General features: G+C 43.8%; 4 protein-coding genes across 4 annotated transcripts, besides 21 other annotated features; 3 read left to right on the top strand and 1 right to left on the bottom strand.

Moving 5' to 3' along the window:
• Positions 1 to 1,868: part of a mobile genetic element that runs on past the window's edge.
• Positions 754 to 797: a tandem repeat.
• Positions 1,858 to 1,861: a direct repeat.
• Positions 1,862 to 2,065: a long terminal repeat.
• Positions 1,862 to 9,157: a mobile genetic element.
• Positions 1,862 to 9,159: a mobile genetic element.
• Positions 3,451 to 3,474: a tandem repeat.
• Positions 3,486 to 3,521: a tandem repeat.
• Positions 8,953 to 9,157: a long terminal repeat.
• Positions 9,156 to 13,415: a mobile genetic element.
• Positions 9,158 to 9,161: a direct repeat.
• Positions 13,258 to 13,442: a dispersed repeat.
• A 124-nt stretch (positions 13,443 to 13,566) lies between these two features.
• Positions 13,567 to 13,576: an inverted repeat.
• Positions 13,567 to 13,697: a mobile genetic element.
• Positions 13,567 to 13,698: a dispersed repeat.
• Positions 13,688 to 13,697: an inverted repeat.
• A 50-nt stretch (positions 13,699 to 13,748) lies between the features above and the next one.
• Positions 13,749 to 13,790: a mobile genetic element.
• Positions 13,791 to 14,257: 467 nt separating this feature from the next.
• Positions 14,258 to 14,279: a tandem repeat.
• Positions 14,280 to 15,253: 974 nt separating this feature from the next.
• Positions 15,254 to 17,909, bottom strand: EKO05_0001079 (uncharacterized protein; the record flags this gene model as incomplete). The annotated part of the gene is made up of 5 exons (XM_059635574.1): positions 17,788 to 17,909; positions 17,711 to 17,736; positions 17,172 to 17,581; positions 16,346 to 17,122; positions 15,254 to 16,298 (listed from the first exon to the last, which is right to left on the bottom strand). The coding sequence occupies exons 1-5, from the start codon at positions 17,849 to 17,851 to the stop codon at positions 15,254 to 15,256; spliced, it is 2,322 nt and encodes a 773-aa protein (XP_059491557.1). The 5' UTR covers positions 17,852 to 17,909.
• A 1,141-nt stretch (positions 17,910 to 19,050) lies between these two features.
• Positions 19,051 to 19,090: a tandem repeat.
• A 528-nt stretch (positions 19,091 to 19,618) lies between these two features.
• Positions 19,619 to 21,462, top strand: EKO05_0001080 (uncharacterized protein; the record flags this gene model as incomplete). Its single annotated transcript, XM_038937664.2, has 2 exons — positions 19,619 to 20,221; positions 20,272 to 21,462. The coding sequence occupies 2 exons, from the start codon at positions 19,619 to 19,621 to the stop codon at positions 21,460 to 21,462; spliced, it is 1,794 nt and encodes a 597-aa protein (XP_038801842.2).
• Positions 21,463 to 22,022: 560 nt separating this feature from the next.
• Positions 22,023 to 23,050, top strand: EKO05_0001081 (uncharacterized protein; the record flags this gene model as incomplete). Its single annotated transcript, XM_059635575.1, has 2 exons — positions 22,023 to 22,150; positions 22,180 to 23,050. The coding sequence occupies 2 exons, from the start codon at positions 22,023 to 22,025 to the stop codon at positions 23,048 to 23,050; spliced, it is 999 nt and encodes a 332-aa protein (XP_059491558.1).
• Positions 23,051 to 23,538: 488 nt separating this feature from the next.
• Positions 23,539 to 23,911: a mobile genetic element.
• Positions 23,707 to 23,772: a tandem repeat.
• A 594-nt stretch (positions 23,912 to 24,505) lies between the features above and the next one.
• Positions 24,506 to 26,812, top strand: EKO05_0001082 (urea active transporter; the record flags this gene model as incomplete). Its single annotated transcript, XM_038937328.1, has 5 exons — positions 24,506 to 24,610; positions 24,663 to 24,831; positions 24,893 to 24,993; positions 25,046 to 25,574; positions 25,626 to 26,812. 5 exons carry the CDS (start codon positions 24,506 to 24,508, stop codon positions 26,810 to 26,812), a joined length of 2,091 nt encoding a protein of 696 aa, XP_038801843.1.
• Between the last annotated feature and the right edge of the window lie 44 nt (positions 26,813 to 26,856).

Here is a 26,856-nt window from a genome sequence, read left to right on the forward strand (position 1 = left end):
CACTACCTAAGTATAACAGGGACAGCAATATTAAGATAACAGTTATATCTGCAGTTTACACTAGCAGTAGTACTAAGTATAGGGGTTAGAAGTAGTCTGCTCCTAACTAGGCTATGTAGGTTCCTAATAAGGTATTTTAGTAATGCTAGGAGGCTAACCTATGTACCTGTTGCAGTAAAGGGGGACATATTTACTAGGATTACGCTAACGCAGTAGTAACTACAGTGTAAGCAGTAATAATCTTAGGTAAGAAAGAGGCTAGTTTATATAGGGGAAACTAGCTACTCCTAATATAAGTCTAAGTTAGGAGCGCTGTAGGAGTATATTAGTAGAGGAGACTACTAGTATAGGGGTATTACAGGCTACTAGGGAAGCTATTATAGACTCTATAGATAAGCCCCTATTCTATATTCTATTATTTATTAATAGGGTAATTTAGGCTAACACACTAGTAGACTTAGGGTATAAATGCTTTAGTGTAGTAAACAATAACTTTACTATGCGCTTAGAAGGAGACTTTGTTAAGGTACTGCTATAATACTTAGTATAAGTAGTAGGCACAAGTAGAAAGTCTATAATTTCCTGTTTAGTCCTATTTAGGTATAACTTAGATAAGTAGCACTTGTAGGCTGTAGCCTACGTAGTACTAGGTCTAAGCTAGGATATTATTCTAGGGAAGCCCTAGCTCTAATAAGAGGGGGTAGTGTTAGACGTAGAAAAGGGTACACTAAGGATATAATAGGTAGGGAACCTTATAGTTTATTAGTCCTTATAGTATATAGTAAATATTTATATAGCTCTCCTATTAGTAACTAAGTTTAATAAGACCCTAGCTAAAAGGCTCTAGAAGCGCCTGCCTAGGGACTAGTTTGTTTCTACAAGCCTCTATAACATTACTAAAATCCTTTTAGTTTAATCTCTAGGAGCGTAAGGGACGGCGGAGGAGGTAGACCCTCTTCCCCCTAAATTAGTCTAGTTTTAGGACCTATTTAATAAGACTAAGGCCTCTAGCCTTCTCCTATATAGGGGCTAGATAGATTACTATATACAGTTATAACGCAACTAGTCTAGGAAGGAGGAGCCTCTACCCTAGGGCCCTCTATATAACATGCTAAGGGACTAGCTACTTAAGCTATAGAAACAGGTGTTAGCACTAATAGACAAGGGGTAGATCTACGCCTCCTCTTCCCTAGTAGGGGCCCTAGTTCTACTAGTTAAAAAGTCCTCTAGTGGGTAGCGTATATGCGTAGACTATTACACACTTAATAGTATTATAATTGCTAACTAGTACCTACTTTCTTTTATTAAGGAGACGTTACGTACACTAGGGGGTGCCTACTAGTTCTTTAAGGTTAATATCTGTTTAGTATTTTATAGGATTTATATTATAGAAGGAGATAAGTACCTTACTACGTTCTGTACCTATTTTAGGCTCTTTAAGTAGCTAGTTTGCCTGTTTAGCCTGGCTAGAGCACTAGTATCCTTCTAGCGTTATATTAACAGCGCGCTTTAGGAGACATTAGGCGACTATACTACTACGTACCTAGATAGTATCCTTATTTATAGTAGCAGGTCTAGGACAGACTACTTAGGGAAGGTTAGCAGAGTTCTTATGCTCCTACGCAATGTAGGGCTGTATCTAGATCCTAAGAAGTGCGTATTTGTAATAAAGGAAGTATACTACCTAGGATATATTATAGAAGCTAGAAAGGACATTTATCCTAACCCTAAGAAGGTTAAGGCTATCTATAATTAGGAAGCCCTACAGTCTTTACGCAGGGTCTGCAGTTTCCTAGGGTTTACTAACTTCTACTAGGACTTTATCCTAGCCTCCTCTAATATTACTGCCCTACTTAATTAATGTAAAGAATGTACAAAGCGATCACGAGGGAGGATAGGGTTAAAGAGGATAGCAGGTGTATTAAGGTACGTAGTGTGTAGTAACAAGACTAATTGCTAGAGTATTAGTAATAACCTCTAACACCTTTATATAGTCTGGGCTGACTAGCCCTATAGTAGCTCGCCAAGACAGGCAGAGGTACCTCTAGGCCCAGCGCCTAACAATGCCTCCCTTCTCTAGATTGTTTGGCTTAAACAATAGTATAATTAGCAATACTATATTATTTTAGCCTAGCTTTAGACGTGTTTACTCTGTCTATCCTGTTATAGCTAATTCTAACTAGGTTTAGACGTTTTAGACGCCTTGTAAGGCTAGATAGGGCTTAATACTAATTCTACCTTTACCTAGTAAAAGTTAAACAGAAATCCTCTCTTACCTCTTACTTTACCTCTAGGGTCTAGGCAGCCGCCTGCGCAGGCTAAAGCTCTAACTAGGTAGCTGGCAGCATATAAGCTATCTATACCCCTAGTTTTATTAGTTACTACTACATCCTACTTTATTTTAGTAAGTACTAACCTATTCTGTCTAGCACTTTTGTAAGGATAGCTAAGGGATTTTCTAGGTCTTTCTAGCACGTTCTAACATGTTTTGGCAGATAGTACTACACAACACGCCTTAGTAACTTTTTTAGACTGCTCCTAACTACTACTACCCACTACTAACTGTTACTAACTATTACTAACTACTATTTGCTATAGCTGTTATGTTAATGCCTGCTTGCTGTAAGATTAACATTGCTAAGAACAGTAGGACTGCTAAGTAGTGCTGTATAATCTGTCTCTACTACATTACTAATAGTAATGTCTATAGGGACTGTTGTTTCTCTGCTAACCTAGCTTTATAGGGTAGCCTGCGTTATAGGGACGCCTAGGCCTACTACTACAGAGAGTGTTATAATAGCAATAAGAATTACCTATTAGTACGTGTTTTATCTCCTTTTAGCTTGTTTTAGTATCTTTTAACACGTTTAGGGCCCTAATAAGTACGCTAATAGCTATTTAAGGCTTTCTAGCAATATAGCGCGCCTTTACTCTAGTTACTACCTAGTTACTACTGCTTATGCTACTATTGTTAATATAGCTAGCGTTAAGATTACCTCTATAATACTTGCTACTACTACGCCTATGTCTATTAATAAGAAGACTGTAATAGGCAAGTCTATTGTTAAATAGGCTAGCTTATTACTAGGTATAATTTAAGAGTATATTCTGTCTCTTTTTAGCTTATTATAGCATAATCTAACCTTTGTAGGAACTATTTGCTGCAGGAAGAGCTGCTTACGCTCTATAATAGCCACACTTACATACGTAAGTTGACCTTATTAAGCATCTATATTAAGAAGTAAGATTAATCTAAGGCTAGCGCTGTTAAGGCTAAGATAAAGCAAAAGAAGATATTAGAGGAGAGTAGTGGCAAGTCTAATCTAGACGCGCCTATTACCCCCTGTAAGAAGGTATTATAGCACGTTTTAACCTATTTTAATAATGTCTAACTTCTTTTATAGTTAAAGTACCAGATTACAGGTACTAGAAAGACCCTTAGTTAACTCTAGGAGGAGTAGGAGGAGCAGGAGGCTGCTAAGCAGGCTGCTGCCGACGCTGCTGCTACCGCTGCTGCTGCTAAGAAGCCTTGTAGTAGTTGTAAGGCTACTACTTATACCTATAGTAGTAGTTGTAGTTAGTAGATATTCCTTATAATAGAAGGTTTAGATTAATAATACCTAAGTTTGTAGTTAGTAGATAGTTTTAGACTAATATAGCAATTAGGTGCATTACACTCTTAGATAGTCTAAATAATACTAGAAAGGTGTTCTTCTATACTAATTTTTCTATATTTGCTTATAATTATAACTGTATAACGTAGCGTATAACTTTCTTTATCTCCTTATATTAGAAATAGCTATAATAGGCTAAAAGATGTCTACTTTAGCTAGTCTATATTTCTTAGGGTAAGGTAGGGTTATGTTTTCCCTTAGCATAAACTATTAAATATTTATTAATTAAAAACCCCCTATAGGGAAAAATCATAATTAAGTAAAGGTATTTAGCCTTTTTAGTCCCCCCCTTTTTTAAACTTTAACCTTAATATCTTATTACGCAGTCTAAGTAGTTACTTTATTATTTTCTAGTATTGTTTTAGCCCTTCTTTAGAAAGATTTGTACTAATTTCCTAGGAATTTTCTAAGTTAGGGAATCTGTCCTACTTAATAAGGTATTCCTACTGTCTATTAGCTAGTTACCTTCTATTAATAACTTTTTCTACATCCTATACCTTCTTCTCCCTCTTAACTATAGGTTTTTGTATTTATCTCTATATAATTAGGAGTTAGCTTCTTAGTGTGTATAGGTCTAGTAGTAACGCATAGAATACTAGGTAGATCCCTTTTATTTCTAGCAGGTCTACTCTGTATACACTAGGGCTAATCTAGGCTGTAATAGTCCTAGGTCCTAGGTATTTCTAGTCTAGCTTCTTTTTTAGGCGTACTGTCCTAATGTTCTTACTAGAGACTAGTACCTTGTTACCTACTTTAAAGGGTGCTAGTAGTTATTTCTTATCTAAGTGTTTCTTTTAATACTTATTTAACTTTTCTATATTTGCTTTGCAGGTAGCCTATAAGGAAATAACTCTAGCAGCTAATTCCTTTGTAAGGGGAGATTCTCTGCCTTTTAATGCTGAAGTAGGCTAATCTGTGCCCCTTAGATCTATACTATAATAGGCTTAGAAAGGTGTTACCTTTATAGATGCGTAAATGCTATTATTGTACATAAATTCTGCAATTAAAATCTATAGGGCCTAATTGTTTTATTCTAGAGTACAGTAGCAATATAAGCACTGTTTAAGAGTCTGATTTTGCCTTTCTGTTTAGCTATCTGTCTAGGGATAATAGGCTAACGTTAAGACTTGTCTTAAGTTTAAATAGTAGTTAAAGGTTTCCTACATCTTTAAGTTTATTAGCAGCCCTTATTCTAAGATAATTTGTGCTGGCGCGCTGTAAAAGTAGATAATATCTCTAATCTAGGTATATGCTAGATCTTTTCTATCCTAATTAGCCCTAGCTAGTATATAGTGTGACATTTTAGTTAGTTTATATACTACTACTAGTATAGAGTTATACACTTGCCTAGCTACCTTACTAGAAGGTAATTCTGTAATAAAATCTATTGTTACGTCCTTCTATAGTTAGCTTAGCACTAGTAAAGGTTATAATAACCTGTATAGTTTATATTAGGCAGCAGTTAATCTCCTATATACTAAGTAGTTGTAGCAGTAGTTAGATACGTCCTTAGTAATGCCCTTCTAGGTGTATCTGCGCTAAATCTTCTCTAAGGTCCTTTATGCTCTAAAGTGTGCTAATATTAGGTTATTATAATGTTCTTTAATTACTTATACTTTATCTTTTAGCCTTATAAGCAAGATGCGCTTCTCCTTAGCTATATTGTCTTTTTCTAGGTTATTTAGTCCTATTTTAATGTTGCTTAACTCTTTTTTTATGCTAGAGAGTTTGTCTGTGTTATCTAAGTCCGTTGTTAGCTCTATATAACTGTTCTCTCTTAACTCTTCTCTTTTAAGATCCCTTATGTCCTTTCTTTCTTTTACAGACAAACAAAGGGTTATAGCTGCTACTAGGGGAGTATTAGGTTTCCTCCTAGTTAGGATCTCCTAAAGCAGTTATATAAAAGCCTTATTGTACTTTTATAAGGGGTCTTATACCTTTCTTATATAATTAGAACGCTGTAAAGGTCTATCCGCAGAGTTTATAGACTCTAGGCAATAAGTAATTACAAAGTTAAACTTAGGTAATACTAAGTATGCCCTTACTTGCTAATAACTAAGAACCTTTATCTCTATAAACTATTTTAGGTTTTAGTAATGTGTTAGGATCTTAAAGAAGGTACTGTCTAAGTATCTTCGCTAATGCTGTAGGCTCTAGACAATTGCAAGAAGTTCCTAGTTGTAAGTATTATAGTTGTACTCTGCTTAGATTAACTTCTTTAAATAGAAGTCCATAGGCCTCTATTAGGCCAGCTTCCCCTCCCTAGGGACTAGTTAACTGAGGATTCCTGAGATAGCGCCTCTAGAGGCATCTACTTCTATCCTAGTCTGTCTCCTAGGTATAAAATAAACTAAGATAGGTACGTTAATAAATAAATCCTTTATATTCTAGAAAGCTTATAGGGATTCTTTGCTTAGCTTAAGAGGCTAACTCTCCTCCTTCCTTATTGCTTAACTAGATTTGGCAGAATTTGGCCCTTTCTAGGTTAATTAGGTTAATAGCAGGGCTAATTTAGAGAACCCTGTAATAAACCTCTAATTGTAGTTTATAAAGCCTATAAATACTTAGATATTATAAACTGTGCGCAGAATTAGCTATTCTTAGATTATTTTAACCCTATCTAGGTTAATGCTTACCCCTTTAGGTAAGACTATGTACCTAAGGTACTCTATCTGTTAATAGTGCTATTTAGACTTATCTAAGTGTATATAGAGGTTTACTTTACAAAGCCTCTCTAAGACCTCCTTAATATGTCTAACGTAGTCTTCCTCTGTCTTAGAGTATACTAATATGTTGTCTAGATACACAATATAAGTTATATTAACTAATCCTATTAGTACCTTATTTATATAGGCCTAAAATTAGGCAGAAGTATTTGTAAGTCTAAACAGCATTACTGTGTACTTAAAATGTCTATACCTGGTTTAAAAAGTAGTCTTCTACTTATCCCCTTTCTTAATTTAGATATAGTAATATGCCTTACGTACATCTATTTTAGTATAGAACTTAGCTTACGCTAGTTGTTCTAGTAACTCTATAATTAGTAGCAATAGATAGTAGTGTTTAACTATTATCTTGTTTAGACCTCTATAGTCTACACACAGTTATAGGTTACTGTCTTTCTTCTTTAAAAAGAGAATAGGCGCCCCTGCTAGCAACCTTAAGTGTTTTATCTAGCCACGTTATAGATATTCTGCTAGATACTTCCTTAGTATCTTTAATTCTGTTGCAGAGAGCATATATAATAGTTAGTAGGGGGAATTAACTCCTTCTGTAATATTAATTGCTAGGTTATGCTCTCTATGCTCTAGTAGGACCTAAGCATTATCCTCTATTCCTAAGTACGCATATTTGTAATACACTTCTAGAATTAGGCCCTTTTTAGCAGATATTAGGTTATATGTACCTACTAAGTTTACTATATATATATAAACATCTGCTAAGGGACTTCTTATAGTGCGTTTAAACTCTTTAGCATCTTTTAACACTATTTTCTTTAGTTTAGAAGAGTCCCTATACTTCTTCCCTTAGAAGAGTATACGCTAGCTTAAATAACTTAGCTTAGGGTTTATCTAGTTAATCTAGAGTAATCTAAGGTATATCTTGTACCTTTGTAGGTCTATAACTACAAAAGGTATCTGTTAGACCTCCTGTCTTCTACAGGAGTTAATAATAGATACTTCTGCTGTAGTTACTCTGTAGATAGGTAACTCTGCTCTGCCTACACCTTTAGCCACTATTTTATTTAATAGTATAACCTCTAGATCCTGCTCCTTTACTAGAAGAACTAAATTAAGTTTAGTTATAACCCTCTATCTATTAAGGCTTCTACGTTCTCTGTGTTACCTATAGATACTTTAACTGTAAGTAGGTGTATATGTTCTAGGTACACTACCTTATAAAGAGAGATATTTTTCTTCTTTTTCTTAGATAATTTAATATAGGCTATAAGAGAGGAGATTAGCTCTTAGGTCCCTTGTCTTTTCCTAACTTATCTAGAGCAGGGTCTTTCTAGTTTAACTTTAGCTTTAGGCAGTTAGGGTAGTAGTAACTAGTTTCTCTGCACTTAAGGTACGCGTTTTGTGTCTTATGTAGCCTATCTTAGCACTTTTTACCCTTTACTAGCTCCTTACAGAACTTCTTAGACTTAAATAACTTTTTTAGGGTTTTTATATTCCTTTCTAACCTAGAGTTACTAAATTAGCGCTTCTATAGTCCTTTGTTAGTTATCTTACCCTTAGCTAGAGTCTTCTTAGGTAGCTGTTAGCTATAATAACCTAGTCTCTAGTTAATAATGTTAGCTTATTCCTCTACCTTTAGGATTATGTCTCTTTAATTATAGGGCATAAGGAATAAGTCCTTTTATATACTAGAGAGCAGTATAGTAATATATTCTAGAACCTAAAGCTCTAGCGTATATAAGTTGCCTAGTTCCTCCTATAGTAGATATATAAAATCTAACATATCTGTAAGGAACTAAGATTTCTACTACTTATATTACTTTAAGGATTTATACGCTGCTTACTTGCGTTTAGCTAGCGTTCCTAGAGTATCTAGCATAATTATTTTTAGCTCTTGCTACGTTAGTTCCTAGGTTAGCTGATTACAGTAGTTAGTTGTGCAGTAGGCCTGCTATAACATCTTTAGGTTCTCTAAGAGGTACCTTATACTAAAGTTAATCTTTTGTTCCTCTATAAAGAAATTAACTAAAGATTAGAGAAAGTATCCTTTATAATCTCTCTTCTAATAGTTGTATTTAGTGCAGTTACGCTTTACATACTTCTATAGGGGTTTAGGTTATAGAAGATTTATAGATAGGGAAGATTGTAGTTTCTCTACCTCTTTTAGTACTTTTTAGAAGGATAGAATTATTACTAGATCTCCTTTGTTGTATTTACGTCTAAGTTTATAAAGAAAGGAAAGTTTCTTATAGTCTTTTATCTCTTATAACTATTTATGCAAGTTTTCTAACTCCTATTATTAATTACCTACTTCTAGGCTATTCTGGCCTTCTTTAGCTAAAGCTGCCCTATAGATGTAAATTCTAGGGTAAGGTGTACTGCCTAGAGGACCTATAGATCCTCTTAAGGTACTACAGACACTTAGTGTCTGTTAAGGTATCTTCTTATCTGCAGAGGGAGGTGTTACCTTACGCTCTACCAGCTCTCCTACAGGTAGGTTGTCTTAGTCCCTCTCGAAAGACAGTAAGCCTAGATAATTTAGTTTAAGACTTATAGTAGCTTAGGTCTATCTTAAATTACAATATAAGAGTAATTAGAATATAAAGAATATACAAAGCAATTATAAAGGAGGATAGAGTTAAAGAGGATAGTAGGTGTATTAAGGTACGTAGTGTGTAGTACCAAGACTAATTACTAGAGTATTAGTAATAACCTCTAACACCTTTATATAGTCTGGGCTGACTAGCCCTATAGTAGCTTGCTAAGACAGGTAGAGGTACCTCTAGGCCCAGCGCCTAACAATTAACTTATAGGGAAGGATATCCTGTTTAGGTAGGGGCAGGAGAAGGACGCAGCGTTCTACTAGCTAAAGAACGCATTTATAACAGAACTAGTCCTAGCCTAGTAGAACCCTAAGTAAGAAACACTATTAGAGGCAGACTACTCTAGTAAGGCGCTAGGTAGCTGCCTTTCTTAATAGTATAGGAAGGTGCTTTGCCTAGTAGCGTATTACTCTGCTATACTTATAATAGAACAACAGAACTACACTATCTATAATAAGGGGTTAACTACTGTTATAAAGTGCCTAATGGTCTAGGCAGCTAAATTAGGGTCTGTTGCTAGGCTGTTTACTATCCTAACTAACTATAAGAACCTCTAGTACTTTACTACAGCGCGCAGGCTAAGTAAGAGGCAGCACTAATAGGTAGAGGAGCTGTTAAAGTTCTATTTCTACCTTTACTTCTGCCTAGGGCGCCTAGCAGCCTAACTAGATACGCTGAGCTGCTAGGAACAGGACTATAATAGGAGGTTAGGGGGGGTCTATAGGATAATAACCCTAGTTTTAGTGTTAGTAGTTAGTACACTAGGCCCTAGTATACTTCTACTTTTTATTAATACGTATATATAATTACTGTAGAATAAAGGTGTTTAGCAGGACGTAGGGTATATAGTGCGCCTGTCTACTATCTGTAATAGGGCCTACTAGTTCCCTCCTAAGGCTAAGACTACTTAGTAAATTGCAGATTGCACACTTAGTGCTTATAGCATGCTGCTGTAGCGTAGGGTTATATAGCTTCTGTGTTAGAAGCTACTTATAACTATAATAATCTAAAGGGCACATAAATCTAACCTAATAGGCTATCTAGAGGCTAACGCCACGTTCTACATTGTTAGACGTAACTTCTACTAGAAGGGGATGTTATAGGATGTTTAGCGTTATATCTATAACTACTACTATTTTAGCACGCATATGTTATAGCGCTAACAGTAGAGATTACTTTAGCTATTACCTATTACTAACTGTTTTTAGTCCTAGATTTTAATAGACTTTATATTTAACCTTTCTTAGGCTAATAAGGACGCACTGCGCTATCTCCTAGTTATTATAGATTGCCTCTTTAAGTATGTGTAACTTAAAGCAATAACTTCTATAACAACAGAATATTACACTAAGGTCTTCTGCAACACGTAGTAGCAGTTCTAGGGCTTTTTAAGCGCTATTATTACAGACTGCAGCTTAGACTAGCTAGGATGTTTTTAGATAATAATGTGTAGCCTTATAGGGGTAGACTAGCTACTCTCTACAGCCTACTACCCCTAGACAGATAGAGGGATAGAGCGTACTAACTAAGAGGTATAGGCAGTCCTATAGGTTATAGTTAACTTTAAGCAGAATAACTAGCCTAACTATCTTCTAGCCTACTAACTAGCACTTAATAATTACAACTCTTTAGTTACTAGGGTTAGTTCTAACCTACTCCTCTACAGTTATAATGTAGACCTCCTGCAGACAACAGTGCTACTAACTGTTAGCTAGAACACGCTATAGGGACAGGCAGTCTATTTCCTAGACTACCTTTAGTAAGGTACAGAGCTTATCTAGGCAGCTATAGCATAGGTGTAATAACACACCTAGAACGCAACAGACTGTAGCTATAGGCCTGCAGAGTAGTACTATATAGGAGATAGAGTGTAGTTTTCCCTCTATAACGTAAAAACTAATAGGCTAAGCTAGAAGCTTAACTAGTTATAAGCCTAGTACACAGTAGTTGCAGTTCCTACCCCTCTAACTATTACTCTAGATTTACTAGGTAACCTCTATAAGACAGTGTATATAGACCTACTAGAACACGCAGCTTCTAACCTATTACTAACACAGCGCCTGCAGGAAAGTAGACTAGGCATGCTAGTTGTCCTAGAGGAGGACAACCTAACCCTAGCTAAATAGGAGGTAGAGTCTATCCTAAAAGAAAAGAGGGCCTGTAGGCAGAACAAGTTATAAGTTCTAGTTAAATAGAAAGGATATATAAAGCTAATATAGGAACTACTAAAGGCGTTATAGGATATAACAGTATAGGAGGTCTTTATAGTAATACACACAGCATATTTAAAACAGATATAGAGAAGAAGAAACTTTTATTATTTATAATAACCCTTATAGGGTCCTATTAGGAGATACTGTATAGGGCACGCAGCCTAGCATAGAAGAGCTTAGGGACCTTATAGTATTAGTATAACGCTACCTTAAGCTCTATACTACTAGACAAACAGTAGTAAGCCTTAATACTTAAAAAAGATAGAGTTGTTAATAGATAGGGAGTAACAGGCAGCAGTAGCTATATCCTAGGCCTAGTTCTACGCAATACAGCAGCAGCAGTTGACCTTATAGTTATTATTGTTATCTACCTTATCTGCCTTAATAGTGCTACTACGTGTTAGCTATAATATCTTCTTAAAGTTACAGTAGAGTGTGTGTAGCTCTATAATAGATAGTAAGCAGTAATAGTAGGTAAATAAGCGCAGCTTTATAAGAGAGGAGGAATAGTAATAGTATAGGGGTATAGGTAACTCTATAAGAAAGGAAGTATAGTAACAGCGCAGGGGTATAGGTAACTTAATAGGGGAAGAAGAGTAGTAATAGTAGAGAGGTAAGCAGAGCTAATAGATAGACAAGCAGCGCTTATTAGGGGAGTTAGAGCAGTAGCAGCAGGATAAGCAGGACAGCAGAGTGTACTCTAGGCAGCAGCAGGGCATAGTAAGCAGGTGCTTAACTTAGTTAATAGCATTCTTTAGATTAAGTTAGCTATATACCTAATATAGGCAGAAAAACTTACAGTAGTATAGGCCTAGACTACCTCTATCTAGTTTATACGCTTAGTTTAGGACTAGAAGGCTAACCCTATAGTAGCTGTAAACTACTAAAGGTATATATTAAGCTAGTTACTGCTATAACACCTAGATAACAGTATAGTAGGCAGGGTAACCTAGGTACTAGGCTTAGTAGGGGCACAGGCAGTATAAGAGGTAGTTAGCTGCTTTACTAGCGTAGGGTTAGCTAGGGCTAAGTTAAGGGTAGCCTTATACACCTGCTAATACTTATAGTAGGTACCTAATAAGACTGTTATGTTAGAAAGAAAGACCTATAGGGGCGCTAAGAGGGTAACTTACAGTAGAAGACAGGCTAATGCCCTTAGTTAGCCTTATTACTACCTATACCCTAGGTGCTAGGTGTCTTAATATAGGCATTACTAGCGTATACTAACACCTTAACTACTATTAATTAGGAATATAGGGCTAGGATAGAGATATATACTTAGATGTACTACTTAAAGTTACGCTAAGTATAGTAGAGCTTAGTGTTTATAGTAAAGAGGTTATTATTATATATATAAGTGTGCTTACGCTTAGTGTAAGTATAGTATATCTTACTAGTGCTAGAAATATAGTTAGCTGTAGAAGGTTAGTAGGCAGGTAGGCCTATAACAGAAGTAGGATATATATAAGGCTAACTAGTAAAGATAGTAAGAAGGTAGTATAGGCAGCACAGGACAGCACTAGCAGAGATAGGGACTAGGTCCTTGTTATCTAAATTGCTCTTAACCTTATAGTTGCCTATATAACAGTAGCAAGCTTTCTATATATACTGTTAGGCTCTATAACTAAATTAGAAACTATAGAAAAAAAATACTAGAAGAATATTATAGGTAGAGGGGAGGGACTGTAGCAGACTACAACCGCCCCCTCTAGGGGGACTACTAGCTCCTTAGCTGGTAGCCTAGTAGCTATAACTAGAAGTAATAATAGATATAGTAGGTTAAGTATAGGTATAATATAAAAAATATAGGGTAGGTATAAGATAGGTAGATTAGGCAGGAGCGTAGAGTAGTACAGTAGCTAACTTAGGCAGGTGCGCTAGACAAAATAAAAACAACCTAGGTGCGTGTAGGGACTACCTTAGGTAAACTACAGACTAGACTAGCAGCTAACTTACTAAGAGGTAGGCCCTTACGCAACTATAACTAGCTCTAGGGTTTACCTACTACTAGCGTCCCTCTAATCTACGTAAAATATAGAAAGGACCCTATAAAATATATTTAGCTAGGGAGAGATAGGAAAAGGAGGTATATTATAGGCTTAGACCTTGTCTAAGCCTTAAGTAAGATAGGGCAGTTACGTGCCCTATAGACATATTAGGAGGATACGCAACGTGTTACCTCCTTAAGAGATACAATACTATATTAACCCTTATTACATCCTACCCTAAGGCTAGTCTATAACAACTTTTAACTTTATATTTTTAGGAAAAGTAGTATATATAAGGACCTATACTAGATACTAAAAAAAGTCCTATACTAAGAATACTCTATAGACTAGGGTTTATACTCTAAATTTTAATATCTAAGAGTTTAATTAAAGTTTTAGAGCTTTTACTCTACTAGTAAAAAATATTATTATAGCTAATACTATATATTATAGATTAGAATTACTACTAGCTTATAGATCTATATAAATAGAGTATCTTTCTAATAGAAAGTTAGTCTTTATCTCTACTAATAGTAGAGTTAATTAGCTTTTAAAATAAGAGATTTTGGTGTTTTTACTGGTAAAAAGCGGGCGTTGCGCGAATCTGGGCGTTGCGCGCACAGACACGGTAGACTGCAAAAACGAGAATCGAATCGCTGCGCGCGTCCTTTTCCGAAAGTGAAGGGGAGACATCCCACACTTGCTGCTTCCACTTACGAACGGCTCGGCACCGCCCAACGAGCCTCAGGAACGTTGGACAGATGTTTTGTTCTTCGTGTATCATGAGACGTGTGTCGTTTTGGGCACGGCTTATGATTTGCATGAAGATAGCCCGCGGTTACCTTCTCAAGTGATCGAATCGGATAGATGCGCACTACGACCCGATGAATCGCGTTTTCAAGTTACCTATGCTACTATCTACATCTCACGCCACACTCTTGGCTTCGAAGACTGCAGCGCGTTCACGACAAGCTAGCTCGATGCTGTTTCCACGAGCGCGCCTGAGTTGCTCAGCTTGAAGGCCTGCAGTAAGGCCTTGGACCGCATGCTGGTCGATATGGCTGCAAGTGCATCTGAGGTGTGACGTGTTTTTTCTTCGGGGGGGGGGGGGGGGGGGGGGAGAACAACAGCGGTGATGAGGTGCACAGTCAAACTGCGTGTAGTACCAGCGACCCTGTCGATTTATTGACAGCCGAGTTCGAAACACCCTAGGCCTGGCTTGAGTCTTGCATGCATGCGTGACTGCCCATATAGCGCTATCGTCGTCTTTTATGTCGTTGCTGAAACTCCGGTCGTTCGGGAAGGGCTGTACGCGTGAAAGACAGCTTGGTATGGTTTGGTTGAAGAGGTAGTTGGATTTAATGTTGGTATTGCGGGTGGTGTTTCAGCGCCGAAGATGGGGTTTGTCTACGATGCCCTTATGGCTGGGGTGTATCGGTACCCAGAGGACTGAACTCAAGTGGGAGAGCTGGAGGACAGCGACGCGTGAAATATCGTCAGAGTTAAGTTCGTTTTGTACAATATGATGGTCTTTCGATTTGGGAAACGAAAAATACGTACATGAGACACCACAGATCTCTAATCCTTTATTGTGTAGATTTACGACCTCTAAAGGCAGGATTATCCAAGGTCAATGGGGTACTGTTCAGTCCTACTTTTTACCCCAGCCTATCTCTGCGATCTCATGAATGGCGCCCACCAGCGTCTTGCGCTCAAAACTGATGTCGAGCAGCTGGGCTATGTGCGGAAAGCCTCGCGAGTAGGCCGCAACTTGGCTTGGAAGCCGTCCTGGAGCCCAAGGGGTGCTTGAGTATTTCAAGGAACCGGGTATTGCGACATAGGTATTCCGGTAGAGGAGTCGCGAGACGGTTCTGTAACCAGCGAGAAGTCTCGCGGCTTGCGAGCGCATCGATGTCATCTCGCTACTCAGATTTATGCGAGGGTAGGCCGACAAGCGCGTCACCTGTCCTATGTGAAGAACCTCAGTCGAATTGTGGAGCAAATTTTGCGGCAAGCTGCTGGGAGAACGAGCTTCTCGCTAGAACTGTGGAAGCGAGATACGCATTAATTACCAAGGTAACTCCTTGTTGATATTCACATGCTGGAGAAGTTATTGGCCCAGCCTAATGGACCAAACCCTTCGAACCCAGTCAGCTGAGCGTATTCGCCGTTGTTTGTCTCCCATTCGAAGAAGTTCTGTAAATCGTCCAGATTGAAGACGGGTTCAAGGTCTCCAGTTGAGAGATCGCCATGTATTGCAGGCCCCAACTGTCCAGGCTGTGTGGCTACATCTGCCAGCGTTGCAAGACTCGAGCTCATTGGATCATGTGACGGTGCTGAATAGGTATAGTCGTTGGCTGATGATGGCGAGGGCTCTAGGTTGTTCATGACTGGTGGAAGTAAAGCCACTTCCACGTTTCGTTGAGCGGATTGGATGTCGTTCAGGTTGGGACTGGACGCTTCAATAGCTTGCTGCACCTCAGTGCGCACTTCCGACGGATCCTGAGGAGCAATGTATGTGCTTGATTGACCTCGTGCAAGACCATTCCGAACGGTATCTAGCCAGCGTTCGGTCGTGATGTATAATGGCTCCGCTAGTGGGTACATCAAAGACATCTCTCGCAGCGCTTTGTTGTTTTGTTGTACCAGCTCTACTGTTCGGGATATGACCGTTCGTGAGTCGGGCTTTGAATGATCTAAAATCCTAGCGATATGATAGAGCATGATGCGGTTGCTGTTGTACACGAATGATGGTAAGATAGGATCTGCGAAATGCTTGATGCCATGTTGCAAGACCGTCGCTACCAGCACAGACATGAGTTGAGCGTGCTCAAAACAGATCATCCGCAACCTCGACATGAAGGCGTGCTGTGCAGGAGGGAACTCGTACGGCTGTTGGTTCCGGTACAGCTCGGGTAGTGCGATCCGATGTATGTCGCATAAGACATGGTGGTACATGCAGTGATTTAGAAACAAGGCACCAAGCTGATGGGATTCTCGGCGGATGTAGATGTTGTCAGCGGAGAAATCCAACCATGATGGTAGACTCGCTTTCCAAGTTTGGACATCGTCGATCAGCTGGGAGAATTCCGAGCCTGGCTCCCATGGCGGCTGTTCCTCGTTCATGTGTTTTGAAAATCTACTTGATGAGTTTTTCAACGGATTCGACTGCGGAGAATAACTTACCTCAGGACTCTGCGCCATATACTGACGATCCGGACATAGTAAGCTGCCATGCCGAGGTTATCCCGGGGTTTCTCGGGCAGATCAGCTTTGGGTATGAAGTCCAAGGTCTGGCCTTCCTCAAGGCGTTCGGTTACTACAGGTATTTGGAGTAGGAACTGACGTTCGTTGCACGGAAGCTGTATCTTTATGTCCTTCTCGTTCAAAATGGTAAGGTGATCAACGCCACTACCTGCCCACACGTCAAGCATGTAGCAGGCCCACATAAGCCTTCTCTGACACTCTTTCACTGATGCTTCATTGGGGCCTTCCTTCTTGCACAGGACGTCGGTAGAGGATTCGTTGTTCAGTTGTAGGGCATGGGCCATTCGTATTACCAGGCCGGTAAGCAGGAACGATCCAGCGTAGTTTCCGGTTCTAGCTTCTTGGTCATGAAGAAGAATGAGGACCTTGAGCTTAGTTGTCGAGATGGTACTGTAATCGGCAAAGAACATTTCTTCCGCAATCTTCGCCCACTGTGTACCCGCGTTTTGTATTAGTTCTTTTGGCAAGGGCGCAAATGACTCGCTGTACTCTAAAGCGTAGAATCGTGCACCAAGAGCACACATGATGTGTAGGAGTGCTTGACCTGATGTATTGGTGAGTTGGCCTTCATCAAGCATGCGCATGAACGTTGGCTTATGCTCAAACGCAAACACCCTGATGGGTTGAACGTTGTTGAAATAGGCCTCAAGAAGGGTGTGCAGTCGAGCTCTTGGAGGTAGTTCTTGCGCGAACAGCCTGGGAATGGATGATTAGCAGAACACACGTAAAGAAGCTAACGACGTACCAAGTTAAGCCGGGCGGACAATCAACCGCAGCAAGATCCGTCGGGGCTGATGAAAAAGCATTCCTCGGCATCTGGGGATTCTGGGTGGCTACGCTTGCGTCTGGACTTGTCACTGCTGAGACAGTATTCGATATGCTTTGTACCCAAGCAGGCTCGTTGGTCTCTGTGTCGTAAAGACAGGCGGTTGTTCGCTGCGCGCACCGTGTACACGTCGGTCGCTCGCCTGAACATTTGACTTTTGAATCACGGCAGGCCACACATGATCGGAACGTGCGCTTCCGCTTGATACCAAGTGGCTCCAGTGCTGCGCTGGACCTCTTGACTCCAGTCGTGAGTGCACCATTTTGGACGCAGTTCAGCTGCAGTCTTTCGCAGTTGAGACAGCCATCTGGTCGCTCATCACACTTGACCTGTGATGCCGTCAGCGCTCGAATCTTCTTGCGCTCTACTCAGAGAAGAATTCAAGATGGCATTCTACGCTGGTACACAAGCAAGCTGTACTACACAGATTTGATCAAGAGAGTTCTCGCGTAACCTACTTTTCTCGCTCGACAAGTCGCACAAGCTGATGATCCGCGTTAGCCGACCTTCGCCACAAACCATCGCGCAAAGTTACCATTCACAGGACGTCTACGCTGCTTCTTAGCTCCCGTATCTGGTAATGCAGGAATGTCCGCCATTGGCTATGGTAGCGTTCGGCTCGTCGCTGTGTAGAAGGGGTCGTTCGCAAGCAAGACATTGGAGGCTCATCGGCAAGCGTCCGGGCAGTCGCGTCGGGCCTGGTTTTGGTGGGGCGTGCCTAGAAAAAATGACGTGATTCGACGTGATTTCCTAACTGGGCTGTCATCACCCAATCACGTTGAGCCTCTGTCAAACCTCATCGGAACATCGATGTTGGCGATCAAGTCTCCTAGGCTGATGTACCTCCTATAACGAACAATGTTGTCTGCCTCCCTACGCCATGATACCTCCTCGAGATGTAGGTGCTCGCAACGCAGCACACTTCTATCAAGACTATAACAAGTTAACTCTAGTACAAAGAGCGTTAGGTCTAATCTACAAATCTGCCTTGCCCCTTGCACGAAGACAGACACATCCACAGATGTAGTAATTTAATAGCATTCTCTCTGAAAGGAAACACTACCCCTTAGCCTCTGGAAAGTAAGAAGTGGGTTTCTCAAAAGGGCATTCTCATTGTGAGTAACGCCTCCCATTAAACCCGCTGTTTTCTCACAGTGCTCTCACCATGAAAGCATCAACACGTTTCTCCAAGTTTAGGCCGTATGCGGTAACAAATCGTCGACACCATACCCTCAGATACGCAATCCAGTGCCTACATCTACACTTTGCCCTCGCCACACAGCAGCCATCTCCACGCGGGACCTCTGGACATGTTCCTCGAAACCGCTGGGCAGCACTAATTAGCGGCAGTTGGTCGTTGATAGATACGTAGTGTCAATCACAAAGGCTGGGCCTTGTGTCAGTGTCGATTGAGTCAAGTTCTAGATGAAGTGCATCTCAAACGACTCGAAAAGTGGAGACGATTGGGTGCGGCTCTGCGGCCACATTATTCGGACTATCCCGAATGGGGATGCCGATTGTCACGATACCGTAACATGGCGCCTCTCCGCGAATGCGCCGCTGCTCTTATTCGTCGCGATGTTGGAAGTGGAGCGAGACTTGTTTGTGGGTGAGATGCCGGGGACCCGTGGGCAAATGTGGGATTTTTCGACGGTGCAGTTGGTTGGCAGAGGGTGACGTCAGGGGCGCTTCGCACAATCGTTTGACGAAAGCAAGAGTTTGGGCGTGCTTGGCATAAGCGATCGGCGCTGCTTAGTGGCGGCTGCAGAAGTGCTTGAGATGCAGACGAGACCTCAGAGTGCTTGGTGTTGTGTGATCGCTGTTGGTGTTGGTGTTGGGGAAGAGCTCGAGTAAGCGGCGATGGACTTGTGCGTGCAACAGGTAGGTAGTGACGTATCGGGCAAGCATCCTTCACATCTGCAACACAACCAGATGCGCGCATCACGCACCACCCGTCAGGCCAGACCCACAATAACCATTGCATCACTACGCTGTGAGAGGCTAACCCGCCGTTGTCGAAAAGCCTCTTTCACCCGCGATCCAGCGTAACATGACGGCCGGTCACCAAGACGCTGCGATATGACGTCTTCCAGCCTGCGACGCCTGATGCGCACAGCCTTGGTCTGATGCGCTGATGTTCGCATGCTCCCACTTATAAGAACGTAGCTGGCTGCCGTTAGTTTACCGTCGTACTCACCCCTTTGACGCTATTCGACGCACCCCGCAGTCCAAACCCGGTACAGAGAAACTGGGGAACCGTGGGTGAAGTTGTCAATCGTTATCATCCCCACAGTCGCGTGCAGCTTTGCAAAAACATACAAAGCGGTCACCACCTCCTAAGCCAACGAGATCACAACGCATCCAACATGGCGTCCGCCGGAGAAGTGAGGCCGGAAATTCACGACCCCGAAACTGTCCATGACAATGAAGCTGCTCTTCACGAAAAGAAGGATTATTCAGAACCCAGCAACGAGCTGCATGAAAATCCAGCCCGCGTGGCAACAAACGACCATGACCGCGCCCACTACGAGAAGTTCGGCACCTACGACCGCTATGAGATGACCGAAGAAGACTGCTATGATGAGCTTGGCTTCTCATTCCCAGAGTGGAAGAAGTGGATGATTCTGTCCGTCGTCTTCTTAGTTCAGGTCTCTATGAACTTCAACACGTCACTGTACAGCAACGCAGTCGGCGGCATTTCAGAAGAGTTCGGTGTCAGTGCTCAAGCAGCGCGTGTCGGTGCGGCCACTTTTCTCGTCGCATACGCGTTCGGATGCGAGCTGTGGGCACCGTGGTCCGAGGAGCTGGGCCGTTTTCCTGTGCTCCAGCTCAGTCTGTTCTTTGTAAACATCTTCCAAATCCCAGTGGGCATTGCGCCCAACTACGCGACCATCATCGCCTTCCGTACGCTTGGTGGTCTCTCCACTGCTGGTGGCTCCGTCACATTGGCCATGGTGGCTGATATGTGGGTATGTATGGCAACACTCAACACGGAAGAAGACTGCTGACCCATTTCCAGGAACCTGATAACCAGCAGTATGCCGTAGCTTTCATCGTCTTCTCGTCCGTCGGCGGTTCGGTACTCGGCCCCATTGTCGGTGGCTTCGTCGAACAGTTCCTGGCCTGGCGATGGAACATCTGGATCCAGTTGATCTTTGGCGGTGCTGTCCAGATTGCCCACGCCCTCCTTGTTCCCGAGACCCGCACGACAGTTCTTATGAACCGCATTGCAAAGAAGCGCCGTGCCGAGGGCGAGAAGAACGGCAAGCCAGTCAACATCTGGGGACCCAACGAGCTCACGCCCTGGAGGGAGCGCTTCAGCGCCCACGAGATCATCACCACCTGGATTCGTCCTTTCCGCATGTTCCTTACCGAGCCAATAGTGCTTGTCCTCTCCCTGCTCTCCGGTTTCTCTGATGCCATCATTTTCATGTTCCTGCAGTCGTACGCACTCGTGTACGCCCAGTGGGACTTTGCGGCGTTCGCCATCGGTCTCGCATTCGTCCCCATCGGTATTGGCTACCTCCTAGCTTGGTTCTCTTTCTTCCCAGCCATCAAGCGTAATGAAAGGCTCCGAAAAGAGCGCCCTGGTGACGAGATTGCGCAGTACGAAGCTCGACTCTGGTGGTTGCTGTTCACTGCCCCCTGCCTTCCCATCGGCCTAATCATCTTTGCATGGACCTCAACTGGACCTCCACTACACTGGATTGGAAGCATGGTCGCCTCTGCTATCATCGGTATCGCTAATTACGCTATCTATATGGCCACCATCGATTACATGATCTGCGCCTACGGGCCATACAGTGCTTCGGCTACAGGCGGCAACGGTTGGGCTCGTGACTTCCTTGCTGGTGTGCTCACTCTCCCCGCAACTCCCTTCTTCCAGAACATCGGCTCCAATCCTCTGGCATACGCATCTACCATCTTGTTCTGCATCTCGCTTCTGCTCGTCGTGTCGGTCTACGTCATCTACTGGAAGGGCCCAGCTCTGAGGAAGAAGAGTCCGTTCGCTCAACAATTGGCCGGTGCCCGTGAGGAGACTGGTGGTAGGAGGGCTAGTCACCTGCCCGGCATGTATGGCTCGAGAGTCAACTCAATTTCTGCCGCCAGCAACGGGCCCACCTCGAGGAGAGGCAGCGTCATCAGAGGCGCGAGCTATCAAGGCCGACCAGGTGCTCAGCGTGGCGTGAGCTCTTCGAACGCATACTAGACGTGTGCTCTTTGAAGAAGGGTGTATTGCTAGAATGTTACCATAATCGTAATGTTAATGGACTGAAGACAAAGTTTCTTCAGGGTTGTATCAACGCTTTTTTGCCACAACATGCATTGCCATCAAATATTGACCTGATCTTTGAACTTACCGTAAGCGTGAAGCATGATTCACAATCTCCCTACAACTTCAAAGACTAATGGATTTGGCAGCGAGTACCTAGCAGCTGTCAGCAGATGCCGAACCTTGGCATGTTTCAATTGTAATGCAGCTCTGTGCCTATTCTTCCAACACGCTAGGAGAAAAGCGGCTTAGCTTCTTCCCCACGCTTTCAGGCGCCTCGGTCTCGCACGCTGACAGCTCCAATACGACTCCGCACCATGCATGAACAAAGTTGTGGTGTCCTCCAAACGTCGCCATGTCGTTCAATCTTTGTTTGAAGCTGTTACACTCTATGCATATGCAAGTGATGCGTGGACATCGTTCACTGTAACAGCTCAACCTTCCTAAAAGGCAACACGACACCAAAATGCGCTATACGCATTGCGGGTACAGGTCACATGAACAGTTCAAATGTCGAGAAGACTGACGTAGTGACAGGGTGCTCCGGCTCGACCACCGACCGCCGCAATGCCATGACATTGCTGGCTTCGAACTATGAGAACAAATCCGTTGATGTGCAGACATCGTAATCTGCGGGCGAGTCTCGGATGCAAGTCCGGTCATTGGTGCTGCGTATTGGTGGCACGAGTGGCAGCGATCAGATCTTGACAAGCTTGCGAATGCCTTCGTTGCGGGCCACTTATCGGAGTGCTCGTCGTACAGCACGGGCGGCAACTACACCGGGTTCAAGGACCTCGAGTGCCTTGGCTGGGACAACATTGGCTACCCCATCGTCGAAATCTCACGGCCTGGCGACGTTGTCATCACAAAAAACAAGGGCTCGGGAGGCGAAGTTTCAGTCAATACACTCACATCTCAGTGCCTCTACGAGATCCAGGGTCCTCGGTACTTCAACTCTGACGTGACCGCCGTGCTAGATCATATCTCATTTGAGCACATCTCAGGAACACCGCGTCGCTCTCAAAGGGGTCAAAGGTGCGCTTCCACTCCGACAACAAAAGTGGGGATTACTGTGAAGCCAATCCACCAAGCCGAGATGCACTGGTTCCTGACGGGATTGGACATACCTGCGAAAGCGCGCATGTTGGAGCAGCTCATCCGTGCGCAGGTGGGTTCTCATATTGAGGAGCTTGTGCACCTTTCTTTCCAGGTAATTGGATCCTGCGCAGAGAATCCCACAACTCAGAACGCCGCCACAGTCGACTTTCGTGCGATCGCTCAAGCACGTAGGGCCGATGATCTTGGCCCTGCGAAGTTGGTGCGGTCATGTATTGATCCCATCATGTGTGCTTACCCAGGCGGCAGCTTTAACCTCGATCTTCGACAAGCATTTCCCAAGGAAGTGTTCGACTACTTTGTCACTATCTTGCCCCCATTCGCTATCCAACACAAAGTGCACCTTGCGGCTGAAGCGGCGATTGACATGCCACCACCTTCAGACACTAAAATATGGCTAGATCAGTAGCCTACCCAAGATATCACAATCGCTCCAAGAGATCTTAGCAGCTTTCCTTTGCCGCCTGCGGCATTATTGCTCGAAACTATCAGGTAATCCCAGGATGCTGAACCTTCATCTATCCGCACATCTCCGTTTGTGCGCAATAGCAATTGCAGCCCAACGAAGAGACATCCGCTCTGTCACGTGTCTATAGATGCATCACCTCCGCTGTAGTTTCTCTTGATCGACCTTGGACTACTGTAGTCGTTGTAGCCTATCCAATGATAATATTGTTTATCCCCAGGGCTGATCTAGGCCCTCCACGTGCTACGGATCAGACGTGAGCTGTGAAATCGAGGAGTACAGTCAGCCAACATGCCAGCGGACCGACGTTTTGCCCTTTACTCGATGCAAACACGGCATACCATCTGCACCGTGGAGATGCTTCGCAGATGCACTGCAGCACTTCTGCATAAGATTGCGACCCGTGCTGCCGATATCGGAATCGTCTCAGGACACGCTTGAGCTGACCAACGCTAAGAGCTTAACCTTGCCTTAGCAGCTCCACCTAACCAACGCTAGGGATTATCTTTTAAAGTTTTAAACCTATTTAACGTAGAAGAAAATATAAACATGTTAGCATGTTAGGATTATATTTATAACAAAATCTTAGATCTTAAATCTTAGGGTTGGAGTTAGTTTAAGGTTAGGGTTAGCTTAAGGTTAGGGTTATTTTTAGGTTAGGGTTATCTAAATCTATTATATTTTATTATTATAGAGTGCAGCAGCTACAAAGATTTTTATTTTGGTGTTCTTGCGTGTTGCTTGGACTAAGTAGGTGAGTCAGTGGTCAGGTCAGCTTTAGCGTTGGTCAGCTCAAGTGTATCCTCGAATCGTCTACGGCTGACCGCTTATCGCCTAGATCGACGTCTCCTTATCAGCTATCTGCTGTTTACCTCACCAAAACCATCAGCCTTACAACGGCTTGTTAACTCCATGCCCAGAGCTGGACTAGCTTGGAGCATACGTTCAACCATGGAGAGCAAATCATCGATCCTTCAAAGTGGGGCAAACGGTTCGATGTACTCCGCTATAACCCCGACCACCCTGCCGCCGCCGCCCACCAGGCCCCGTCCGTGCTTATCAGCGCACGCAAAGTGACCGGCAAGCAAGCCAACCACGAGCATTCAATGCGAGTGTAAACCCTCCGGGGTCCTGTTCATCGCTTCGCTTCCGGTCTGGTTCATCGACATGCATACATAGTATCTCGCGTTTGACCTTGGGCTATCTGTAGCCAATCAGCAGCGTGTACATCATGCTGTCCATGCGGGTGAACAACGTCGCGATAGCAGTTGTGTGGTTGGTATCGTTGGCTGAACATGGCGTGGATCGCCACATGTATAGATACTGCCAACGCCGCCGATCTGGGGCCACGTTGGTAACCAACGGCTCTCTACGCGACACATATCAGCTTCCGGCAAAATGGCAGGCGGTCCCGCACCTACAGGTCCTTCGGCCTCGCCTTTGGGCCAGGCTTGGGGTTATGGCATTGTGCTTGGTCTTGGATTCTTGTTCGCACTTGGCATGGTGAGGAACGTGAAATGCAACGTTAGGGACGTTGATCTGATGATATGGGCAGGTCTTCACTACATGGGTCTTGAGACGATACAACAATGAGTTGCAGACTTCTGAGATGTTCTCGACGGCCGGTCGTACGGTCAAGTCTGGTCTTGTCGCCAGTGCTGTTGTGTCTTCGTGGACCTGGGCTGCGACTCTGTTGCAGTCAAGCAGCGTGGCTTTTCGATACGGTATGTACTGTTGTTTGCATCGTACAAAGTTGAGGTGGGTCACAGAACTAACGCTACAAAGGTGTCTCTGGCCCCCTGTGGTATGCTGCTGGTGCTACCGTGCAGATTTTGCTGTTTGCGACGGTTGCTATCGAGCTGAAGAGAAGAGCACCCAACGCCCATGTGAGCATGGCAGTTATATTGCTGAGAAAGGCGTGATCTGACGACCCACCAGACCTTCCTTGAGGCAGTCCGTGCCCGCTATGGAACAGCCACACATTTCGTGTACATCACTTTCGGCTTGTTCACCAACATCCTTGTTACAGCTATGCTGCTTACTGGTGGCTCCGCTGTTGTGACGTCTTTGACCGGAGTTCCTACTGCAGCTGCTTGCTTCCTGCTCCCAGTTGGCGTTGTTATTTACACCATGTTTGGTGGCATCAAGGCCACTTTCCTTACCGACTATGTCCACACTGTTATCTTGCTCGTCATCATCCTGACCTTCGCATTCACCACCTATGCGACCGGAAACAGGCTAGGCTCTCCACGAGCTGTGTACGATGCACTGCAAGATCTCTCAGCCCACACTCCGGTGGCGGGCAATGCTGGTGGAAGCTATTTGACAATGAGAAGCAAAGAAGGTGCCATCTTCTTCGTCATCAACATCATCGGTAACTTTGGCACTGTGTTCATGGACAACGGTTACTACAACAAAGCCATCGCTGCTAGTCCTGTTCATGCACTACCCGGGTACATCATTGGAGGTAAGAGCCAGTTCAGCTTCTCCCAGGAATTGGTCAGCTAATCCAATATAGGGCTCTCGTGGTTCGCCATTCCCTGGCTGTGCGCAACAACAATGGGTCTCGCCGCTCTAGCTCTACAAGGAAGCGAGTACTTCCCAACATACCCAAATCCAATGGCCGACGCGGATATCAGCGCCGGTCTTGTCTTGCCCTACGCAGCCACTGCCATCCTTGGATCTGGAGGTGCCGTAGCAACGCTCTTGATCGTCTTTATGGCCGTCACTAGTGCCTTCTCCGCTCAGCTCATTGCGGTATCTTCCATCTTGACATACGACATCTACAACACCTACATCAACCCCAAGGCCAGCGGCAAGCGTCTCGTTTACACATCTCACACATGTGTTGCAGGCTTTGGACTCCTCATGGCCGCGTTCTCCACTGGTCTGCACTACGCTGGCATTAGCATGGGATACCTATATCTTCTGATGGGCGTCATAATTTCGTCTGCCGTCCTTCCTGCAACGCTGACGCTGATGTGGAAGGGCCAAAACTTCTGGGCGGCCACACTCAGCCCTGTCCTTGGACTCTGCTGCAGCATCATCGCCTGGCTCGTCACAACCGCCAAGCTCAACGACGGCGTCGTCAACGTCGAGACCTCTGGCGCCAACAACCCCATGTTGGCAGGAAACGTGGTGGCGCTGCTGAGCCCAGCCATCTTCATCCCAGTCCTCACGCTGATCTTCGGCGTCGCAGACTACGACTGGGTCAGCATGAAGAACATCCGTCTCATCGATGATTCCGACGTCGCGGCCGCCGCACATGTCGATCCCGAAGCCCTGGTCGGCCGTCACACAGCGCTGAGCCCAGACGCCGAAGCAGCCGAGCAAGCGAAGCTCCTGCGCGCGTCCAAGATTGCAAAATTCACCACCGCAACCATGACGCTTGTCCTCCTCGTCCTCTGGCCCATGCCACTCTACGGCACCGGCTACATCTTCAGCCCCGGTTTCTTCGCCGGCTGGGTCGTTGTCGGTATCATCTGGCTCATGTGCTCGACGCTTGCCGTTGGCGTGTACCCGCTGTGGGAGGGCAGGATGAGCCTCGCTAGGAACTTTGGCGGTATGTGGCGCGATGTCACTGGTAAAGGTCCCAAGCGACACGGTCAGCATATTGAGGTTGTTGATGGTGAGAACACAGCAGAGAGCGGGGCGCATACCCCGAAGGAGGCAGCGGCGGATGAGAAGGCTATGGAGGTGAAGTAAGTTCTAGTTTTCCATCAAAACGAAGAAGGAGGAGGGGAGAGGGG

This window comes from Ascochyta rabiei, chromosome 2, assembly GCF_004011695.2.
Source record: "Ascochyta rabiei chromosome 2, complete sequence".
NCBI classification, from domain to species: Eukaryota; Fungi; Ascomycota; class Dothideomycetes; order Pleosporales; family Didymellaceae; genus Ascochyta; species Ascochyta rabiei.